Source organism: Protomyctophum bolini (assembly GCF_963924005.1).
Source record: "Protomyctophum bolini genome assembly, chromosome: 22".
In the NCBI taxonomy this organism is placed as follows: domain Eukaryota; kingdom Metazoa; phylum Chordata; class Actinopteri; order Myctophiformes; family Myctophidae; genus Protomyctophum; species Protomyctophum bolini.
Genome location: NC_137883.1, coordinates 10,266,049 through 10,276,048, shown reverse-complemented (window position 1 = coordinate 10,276,048; position 10,000 = coordinate 10,266,049). Strand labels below are relative to the sequence as shown.

Sequence of the window (10,000 nt, the reverse complement as noted above, 5' to 3'; positions counted from 1 at the left end):
TGATGCAACTGTACCTTAGCTTAAGCCATTGGTTCTCAACCTTGTCACGCCTGCATGTATAGGTATCGGTATCTTGAAATCTATTCCGTGTTCGACTGGGAGCCAGTGAAGGTCACGGAGGACTGGTGTGATGTGGTCCTTGGATCGGGTTCTGGTGAGCAGGCGGGCGCAGGGACGTAGATGACCATTTGGTTGCCCTACTCATAGGATATGTGTGCTGCCCCCCCCTCCCGAGAACGCACACACGGCCGCTCGTTTCCAATATATTGTCAGTCGGGTGGTCCAAAAGCCGTTCCTTTTATTATCATTTAAAGGTCCTACAACATGAAATTCAACTTTTCAAAAAGAAAATTGGGCTTCCCTATATGTGTCTTATATCCCCAAAAATACCCAATTTTGAACAATAAGGCTTACTCATTATATTTGAGTTTGAGTTATGCACAGTGGTCTCACAACAGGCCAACTGATGTGGTGGTACCGTGCTGTCTTAATATAATGAGTCAAAGATGTGGGAGGGGAGTAGCTGGGATGAGGGTGTGGCGGAGAAAATAATTAGCATACACAGCACAGCGCCCCCACCACATCAGGACATTGTGGCGCTGCAGATAAACTGCTTTAGATGCCAGATAGAAATGACATGGACTGGTTATATCAGAGTGGTGATTTAGGCTCAAACCTTTAGAAATATTTGTAGTTCCTTCAAAAATATATATTTTAAACTAGTGAAAACAGCCAATCTACAAGGTCACAACACATTGCAATGTGACCCGTTCTGACCTTCTGCTTCCTTCACTACTTCTAACTTCTGCTATGTTTTTTATCAGGCAATACTCTTGTATAATGAAGTAGGGCATTCATTTACAAATGTAATTGGTCATGTCAATGACATTTGGAGACGTGAGGTTTCTGCCCGACAGCAACAACATGAAGTCTGGTGGCCTCGTGTTGTTATTTCATCGATGATGACACAGAGTATGGAGTTATTGAGGACAGAGTAGACCCTTGAGACAGACTGCTGGCCCGCACACTTCTCTAAATGCTTCCATCTCACAGTGTGTACATCGGAACTACTGAAAACCGAGTAGAACATATAGTGTATATGTACCGTCTCCCCCACTTCCATTGTGCCTCCTGTAAGACAGATTAGTCAAAGTCTATCAGGTCTGATGCTTTAGCAGAAATGGAAATTCAAACATATTTTTTAAAGATATATTCAAATACCGGTATAATTCATTGTGAATGTCATTTATATTTTCCTAGCGTTGCCTTTATGTGATTTTAACTATAATTTTTACTAATTTTCCCCCTTTTTTTAACAGACGTAGAGTAGAGACGCATGATATGGAAATTATGACCGATATCTCTGATGCGTTATGTGCAGGGTCATATTGGCCGATACTTATTTATTACATTATATTATATATTATTTTAAATCATTGCAGAATTTGTAAAGTTTTCATTTTAGCTTTGCTGGTGAAAGTAGATGGTAAGCTCATAGTGCGCCACCGAGTGGCACGCTACGAGCTTGTAGGTCTGCTATTTTTGAAAAATCGACTGACATAGAAACATAGCTTTTTCAGAAAACTGTCAGGATGTAGAAGACATTTTTAGAATCTGATCTCAGGTCAGAATGGGTTAAAGACACAGAGACAGGCAGACTGGCTGCTCTGCGAGTACAAAGCCATTGACGTTCACATGAAAATTATCGGGTTATTTTGACTATACGGACAGAGTGACATGCAGTACAAAGTGTATATGCACAGACAGCCTCAATTTAACAGTTTCAACTTCACGGCTCAACTGGTACAATTTCAGCTCAACTGGTACAATTTTAAAAAACACTTTTTCACAGTGTTTTCATGTGTGCGCATCGTGTGAGTGTATGTACCTCATGCCAGATGCGATTCCACGAAGCATGCCAACCAGCTGGATCACTGTAAACTGAGCATCATTTTTCTGTTGGAGAGAGAGACAGAGAGAGACAGAGAAAGAGAGAGAGGTTGTTGTGTCAGGAAAGATGCAATATATCTTCACGGGCCAGCAGTGGGCCCTGGCACACAGGTTGGGAATGGTTTACTCCACACCGCCACATGTAGGCCCTGCCAGAGAGCTGCACAGTAGACTGTGAGAGTGCAAGAATTGGCCTCAAATGGAAACGTCCATTTGGGCCAACCGTTATACACTCTCAGTTTATATTACCACAGGAGGAGAGGATTGTACTGTGTGGGCTCAACGGGCACGGCTGTAACCGGTGAAGGACACACAAACCCTGCACTCACAGCCACCACATGACCACCGACCCACGCAGAGTTGAGCACGGCCATGGCGATGCCCACCCCCATTCAACTGGCACAGTGGCAGCCTTTTCAGCAACACTTTAGACACCGTCCCTGTACCGCAGCGAGCTCCCGCTCCAAGGTACACACATACTTTACACATACATTACTTTTATCAGATTCTAACCACGTGGACCATAGCAGCCCTATTCCAGGGTGAGCCCTGATCTACTGGATATACTGGATATACTGGAATAGTTCAGCACAATGTTAAGAATGCTATTTAAACGGATGCTAGGTTCATTGTTTTCCTACCACCTATAGTTTCATGTTATTTCGATATTGTTGGACTGATGCTAGGTTTTTGGTTTGCCTGGGATCCTAGTTTCCTGAGGCACTACCACTGTCTCTGCATTCTATGTAGGCTATTATCTTGCCGGTCACTCTGGAATAAGTGTGCTAAATCTGCTAAATGCTTAAATTGTAATTGTACTTGACCGTTCAACTAAGTATATACTGTAGGGTTTACTCGTTTTTTAATCCTATCCAACTATATTTTGGGGGCAAGGTACTTTTATTGAAGTTTAACCTTGGTTTCAGCGTGGTAGAGTGGGCTTTTTTGATGGACAGGCCCCAGACAGTTTGAGCCAATGACCTTGTGTGTCTAGCTGTGTTCCTCCTACATGGCATTCCCACAGCGCTGTGTCCTATCTCCCCTCTTGCATTGTATCCTCTCTGTCAGGCAGAAACTTTGTATCGCCAAATTATTAACCACTTGAACCCCAGCATCCATATTATGGGGGGGAACATTGGCCAAAAACAGGTGAGATTTGGTTTTGAGTGGTTAAATGGTTAATTTGTTTATTTGCCAACATCGTGACACCAGGTTGAAAATGCTTTGCTTTTATAAATATACGACAAGGTTTCCAATTCCAATTGATATTCTGAATTGTGCAAAGGATACCATTATATTAAGGTTACTACAAGAGGCATGAGATGTACGATTTCATAACGTGCAGTGGATGTTTACTTAAATTAAATGTGTCCACAACCAAAGACATGCATTATAGATCTGAGGGTTTCAGACAGTTGTTAGACGGTTCCATCACAGACTGTCACATGGATTAGAGTGTGTCAGAACTACTTAGGCATCATCCATGATGACAATTTGACATTTAACGACTGACGCAATAAATAAAAAGTCCTGCAATCTACAGAAAAGGGGCCTGACATACTTTCAGGTGTTATTACTGACAACTCTATGATTAATCTGTTGTTACCAGTTTTCCGACATTCATAATAAGCAGACAATGAAGAAAGTCTGCACATTCTTCAACGCTGGGTACATCCCTTGTACGAAGGTGTACAGTACAGAGTTTCAAGATTGTCGAACTCTATTAATTGCGAGGCCACATGTGAAATGGACATGATGGACAGAAGTTGTTGACTTGTTTGCCCCCATAGGGCCTTAGTCCTACTCCTCCTCCCCACTGACAGGTACTTACCCCCCCCTTTGATTTACATCAAAAGGGCATGTGAGCTCAAAGATTCCAATACAATAACAAGGAATACTTATAATGTTCAGCATGAATAATAATGCCTTTCTGACACAGATCTGAACGTGGCACAGGGTACAGTATTTCCTGAGCTTGCCTGGGTTGGTGCAGAGCCATAGAGTAAGACAGAGTCATGACAACTCCGTTCACTTCATGCGGCCAGTCCAACGACGGCTCCACATACACTTCTTTTGGCGAACAGGGACACCGGACGTTTACGGAATGCCGTCTACGGGCTCGCGCGAGTATACATGAACCACGTGACTGGCTGTCTTCTGCCCCCTCAATGTCGCAACTCTGTCTATACTATATATGGCTCTGGGTTGGTGGTGGCCTGGTTGCTGTGGCGATACATTTCCCATATTAGGGAGATCATTCAACAGGCAATGGCTTCCTCGATTGGTCATACCACCACATTGCCTTCGCGGATTGGCCAAGGTTTGCATGACTTTTGTGCCCCCGTGACAATATAGGCGGTGTTTGTGCAACGCCTCCTATACCACTTTTACAGAGCATCTCATTGCTCTTGTTTATATATATATCCACGGTGGTTGTGAGTGAAACGCCTCCAGATATGTTTCGCTGGACGGTGACCCTGAATAAAACACCCAAGACAACCATGCACCCTGCCGTGGCAGTGGGGCACAGGGTGTACTCCTTTGGGGGGTACGGTAACAGGAGCGACAGGGTGGATGTGCACGTCCTTAACACAGTGACCCTGCGCTGGATGAAGTTGCCCCAAGTGACAACTGGACGAGAACGCCCCCCCGAGGTTCCCTCCAACCGCCTGTACCACACGGCCGTGTTCATAGACCATGTCTACATCTGGGGGGGGATAGTGGATTTTGCAATCGACGAGTACAGAAATGCATTCGACATCTCGGGGGGGAACTGCAATGTGCTCTATGCGTTTGAGGTCGACACACACAGATGGTTCAAACCCCGGGTTTCCGGGACCGCTCCGAAGGAGAGATCGATGCACTCGGCCTGCGTCTTGGGGAAGGCGATGTATATCTACGGGGGATTCAACATGCTGACCGGGGAGCTCAATGATGACCTCCACAAGCTAGACACCCCCGCGATGGTCTGGTCTTTAATTAACACCGGAGGCACTCCGCCGCCGGCTTCAGCCGATCACACTGCCACCATCATCGGGACAAAGATGTTTGTGTTCGGGGGCGAAGGGGACCAGGACCTGATCAACAACGTCACAGTGTTTGACACCGAGACCAACTGCTGGCGGAGCGCGCCTTCAGAACTGCTTCTCCCGGAGAGCCGCAAGTGCCATTCAGCCTTTGCCTACAATGGAGAGCTGTACATATTTGGTGGCAACAACTTCCCTCTGGATATTCGGATATTCAACGATCTGTGGAAATTCAACCCAGAGACCTTCTCGTGGAAGAAGGTTGAGCCTATGGGGAAACGCCCATGCAAGATGACCCATATGTGCTGCTGTATGGTGGGGGATCGCATCGTCCTCTTTGGAGGATGTCCACACGTACACATCCTAGACTTACGGACGAGTCTGAAGACATTATGCAAGCTGGCAGTACTTCAGCACGGTCTGGAGCGGTCGGGACTCCCACAAGACGTCAGGTGGGAACTGGCGGTCATGACTAACGGCGCCTGGCCGAAGGTGCCGTTAATAAAGAAATGTGTTGGCTACGTGAATACAGTCCTGACTCTCTTCAACCTGCTGCCAATAAAACTTTAACTAAAATGATCACAAACTAGTGCACTATGCACACCACTACAATATTATCGTCTATCCATCCACGCTGTTTAAACACGCCAGCACTGAGACACTAGATGGATGGATCTACTGGACTCACATAATAATAATAATAATACAGTAATAATACAGTATGTCAGCCCCCCCCCCCCCCGAGGGAAGTGAGGGGCGCTCTTATCATCATACATCACATTCCGTGCTCAGCCAATCAAATCATCACATACCGTGCTACAAACATTCCGTGCTAATACGCACATACATACAAAGCTGTGCATAGGAGTGGCTAGTGCCTCTCAAAGAACACAAAACACAAAACCCTCCAGCCCCTTATAAAAGGTCATCTATGAAGTATGACCCTATATTTGGGTAAAGTGGTAAAAAATGACATCACACAATGAACTGTGTGAATACAGCCCTAACTCTCCTGAACCTGCCAATATACCGTAACCACGTCAACCCTCTTAACTTAGTGAACTGGACCTGAGTTGGCTCAGATCGCTTATTTTCCTCCATAACAAATACATCTCTGACAAAAAAAACCCCATTTACAATCTCCCAACACTGCGTTGCAACATGTTCTTTGATCTTTGGTCTAATTTTACCCTCAGAATATATATGATGGGGTTCAAGTGGTCAAACTAATTCATCCATACATGAAACTAGTGCAGACCAAAACCATATTATTGTCTACACTATTTAAACATAGTGCTGAGGTACTAGATATTGGTCTCACACTGGGACTCGCATTACACGAATGTCCAAATCAAAAACACACAGTAAAATATAATGTTACTGTATCAACATTGTCCTGATCCAATGGCTGGGGAACACTGATCCAGGTGATCACGCACTTCACCGAGGACACACACCACCAATCAGTGATTCTCAAACAACTCCATGTCAACCATGGATGTATAGTAACCCTGGCATCCCTATATCGGGATGTTGTACAAATCAAACCCTGATCAAATTTGCAACTCACTACAGCATTCCCTGTATAGCCTTTTGACTACCTTCTCTTGCCTCTCAAAAAAAATAAAAAAAATAATTGAATGCTTATCATCCCATTTCACAATCACCATTCTCTCTCTACTTCCCATAATCTCCATCTTCCACCACTCCAAAAACATTCCTCCTCTCTGTAATCACCCCCCTCTGTAGAATACCTCTCCTTCCTCCTTTCCTATTGCCCCAGATTCTATAGTTATCGTCTCCTCTTACCTTGAGGAAGGTGTCCAGAGATCCATTCTCCATGTACTCGGTAATGATCATCACAGGCTTGCCTGAGAAACAAGACATTAGAACATTAGCCCATTCTGACCTGAGATCAGATTCTAAAAATGTCTTCTACATACTGACAGTTTTCTGAAAAAGCTATGTTTCTATGTCAGTCGTCAGTCATTTTTCAAAAATAGCAGACCTACAAGCTCGTAGATCTGCTATTTTTCAATAGCTAAAGCAAAACATAATGCTAACACCAGAAGGGGTTCCCGCCCAAAATGGGTAAAAAAATAATTAAAATAATTGAATTACTGGCTGAAATTGGTACATGAAATGCTGGTTACTTGCTTTACCGTAATATGGAACTAATGAATTGGAGGAAACGTTTGCATGCCAGTAAATAGTGCATGTCAATGGGGAGGTAAAGTCTTACAATGTTAAAAGCTTTTTACAGTCTACATTTGGGTAAACCTTCCACAATGCTTTAGTTCAGAAAATCATAAAACCGATTTTTATCATAAAAAATTAAAACAACACCACTTATTAAAGTCATACTGTGTTAACCGTTTTCAATTAAACAAAAGTACGTTTTGAAAGTCGCTGGTATATTTTTCACAATAAACACTCCACATAAATTCTACTATTAATAGACCTTCCAGCATTCCTTTTTGAGTGCTACGTCCAATTCCATATACTGTAGACAATGAAGCTGTGAGGTGTGTCGCCAAAAGGACTACTGCAATGAATGCTGCACAGTATGACTTTAACCCATTTTTGGGGCGGGAACCCCTTTTGGTGTTTTAAACATTATGTTATAATTTAGCTATTGAAAAATAGCAGATCTACAAGCTCATAGCGCGCCACCGAGTGGCGCGCTACGAGCTTGTAGGTCTGCTATTTTTGAAAATTCGTAAAAATGTGGCGCAAATCTTTGAATATATATTCTTTCAAAGTGAATGTTTTTAACTCGGGTCTAAATGGGTTAAATCACTACTTTGCATAGGAAAACGACATGCCCGACGACCCACTTTTGGTGACCACGCCCTCCAGATGGATAATGTTGGGATGGTCGAATTGACCCATGATGGACGCCTCCCAGAGGAAGTCCCGCCTCTGCTGCTCCGTGTAGCCCGCCTTCAGCGTCTTGATGGCCACCTGGATCTCCCGCTTCCCGGGCAGCCTCAGCGGTCCGCTGCACACCTCTCCGAACTCACCTGAGAAACAAGGGACAGACGTGGCCGAGCGGTTGAGGCGCACACCATATATATAGGCTATGATGCATCCTGACAGTGAGTCCGGCCCGGGTTCGATGCCTGAGCCCGTCGGACCCTTGCTGCGTGTCACTCTCACGACTCTCTCCCCATTTCTTGTCAATCTCCACTGTACTATCCAATAAAGGAAGAAATATAAAAAAAGAAAGAAGGTACAGACTGGTCCATGAGGTATGAGAACAAACATTAACACAGCGATTCCCAACCTGTGGGCCGGCCGTCACTTACGTAGCATAGCATAACGCTGAAATTGTATTGATAACACAGCGTTAAGAAGAAATGTCATGGTATTTTTGAGGGGCACTATATGCCCAGCCTTGTGCGTCTGTGTGAACACAAACATTGGCTCATGATTGGCTGATCAGCCCTAAGCGATGATTTGATTGGCTGAGCAAAGTACATTGAAGATAAACGTGAGGGCAGAAAGTGAAGACGCCAAAAGTGATCGTCTGGGATTGACATTTGTGATGATTTGATTGGCACGGAATGTGATGTATGATGATGTATGATCATAAGTATGTTCTCACAACGTACAGGCTCCGACGCTCACACGCACGCACGCACGCACGCACACACGCACAGGATACTCACCAGCTCCTATGACCCTCTCTATGGAGATAAAGGAAACATCAATCTCCTGGGCAAATTCATGAACAGCCTGGTTGGGGTCCTCATAGGTGTGGGGGTCAACGTAGGTACGAACCCCTGGGAACTTTACTGCAAATACAAATGCAAAGACACCATCAACAACACATAATCAAACGTGCACACTGTACAGTTCTGTACAGTGCGCTTTGAAATCAGGGTTGACATTTTCTGGGCTTGGGACGGGATGGAAAGTCCATGCCTCTGCATTTGATATCCCCCCCCCCTCTGGTCATTCACTGTGAGTGGGATAGTCTCGCGTAGCCAGGCTGATGTGTCTGACATCTGGATTCACCGAATGGGCTCGGACGTCAGAGAAAACCGGCACCAACAAACCTATAGGCCCATTGCTTTGAAAACCAATGACATACTGTAGGTACAATGGGTATTAAAACCAATGACATGCTGTAGGTACAATGGGTATTAAAACCAATGACATACTGTAGGTACAATGGGTATTGCACAGTGGTGCAATGGTGGATTATTGTTACAAAACATACATTAACCACTTCAGCCTATACATTTCGGCCATTTGAAGATAGCAGATCTACAAGCTCACAATGTGTCAAAAAAGATGTTGTGAAAACTTGAAACGGGACATTCTGCATAATGAGTAGTTTGTACTTTCAGTACTTATTCGAGTACTTTCTCCACCACTGATATTGCATATAGCCGTGCGTGGGGGCATGCATTCCCACCGTGCAACGGGCACCAGGATAGTATTTTTACAATGCATTTTGTTGCACAACCACTTTGAAAAGTCTCCCAAATTCTGATGAGATGAGAGCAGGCAGGACCAGCTGAGACCAGCTCCAATGGCAGCAGCTTGGCAGAATACAAATAAGTCTGTTTCAAAAAACAGAATATGGCTGATTGTGGGGGTTAGCAGAGATGGAGTACTTGTAGAGAGGCTGGGGAATTGGGAATTGGCTTTACTAAATTGGGACTTGAAGGGGAGAAAATGTTTTTCTTTTGTCTTGAAGGGGGCATGTTTTGCACAATAACAGTCTTTTCTTTATGTCTGCCCACGATCTCTGTGATTCATACAGTACGTTTGTTTACCTCAGTCACTGATACTAAAATCTGATATATATATATATTTTTTTCTATGAACCTGTGACTTTGAAAAGAAAAGAAAACAGAATATGGGTGGACCTTGTACAGTCGCAAATTGACACGCTATGTTGAAAATCACAGTATTCCACCAGAATGAGGTCCAGGTCAATATTTTGCACTTTGCGCTCTGCTCTCAGTCCCACGGCCTGAGGGGATGATTCATCTGCTATTGGCTATTTAGTT

The 10,000-nt window shown here is 44.3% G+C and overlaps 2 protein-coding genes across 2 annotated transcripts in view; one reads left to right on the top strand and one right to left on the bottom strand.

Annotated features, from left to right (window-relative positions):
• epha5 (EPH receptor A5) overlaps nt 1–10,000 on the bottom strand; it is a 99,339-nt gene that overhangs the window by 12,647 nt on the left and 76,692 nt on the right. The window contains exons 11-14 of the mRNA XM_080756551.1: nt 8,648–8,773; nt 7,814–7,999; nt 6,786–6,847; nt 1,889–1,956 (exon numbers count right to left, since the gene is read on the bottom strand). Of these exons, the coding sequence (XP_080612677.1) occupies nt 1,889–1,956; nt 6,786–6,847; nt 7,814–7,999; nt 8,648–8,773 (442 nt within the window). The remainder of the gene's footprint in view (nt 1–1,888; nt 1,957–6,785; nt 6,848–7,813; nt 8,000–8,647; nt 8,774–10,000) is intronic.
• Nucleotides 4,407–5,546, top strand: LOC308310396 (kelch domain-containing protein 3-like; the record flags this gene model as incomplete). The annotated part of the gene is made up of 1 exon (XM_080756740.1): nt 4,407–5,546. The coding sequence occupies one exon, from the start codon at nt 4,407–4,409 to the stop codon at nt 5,544–5,546; it is 1,140 nt and encodes a 379-aa protein (XP_080612866.1).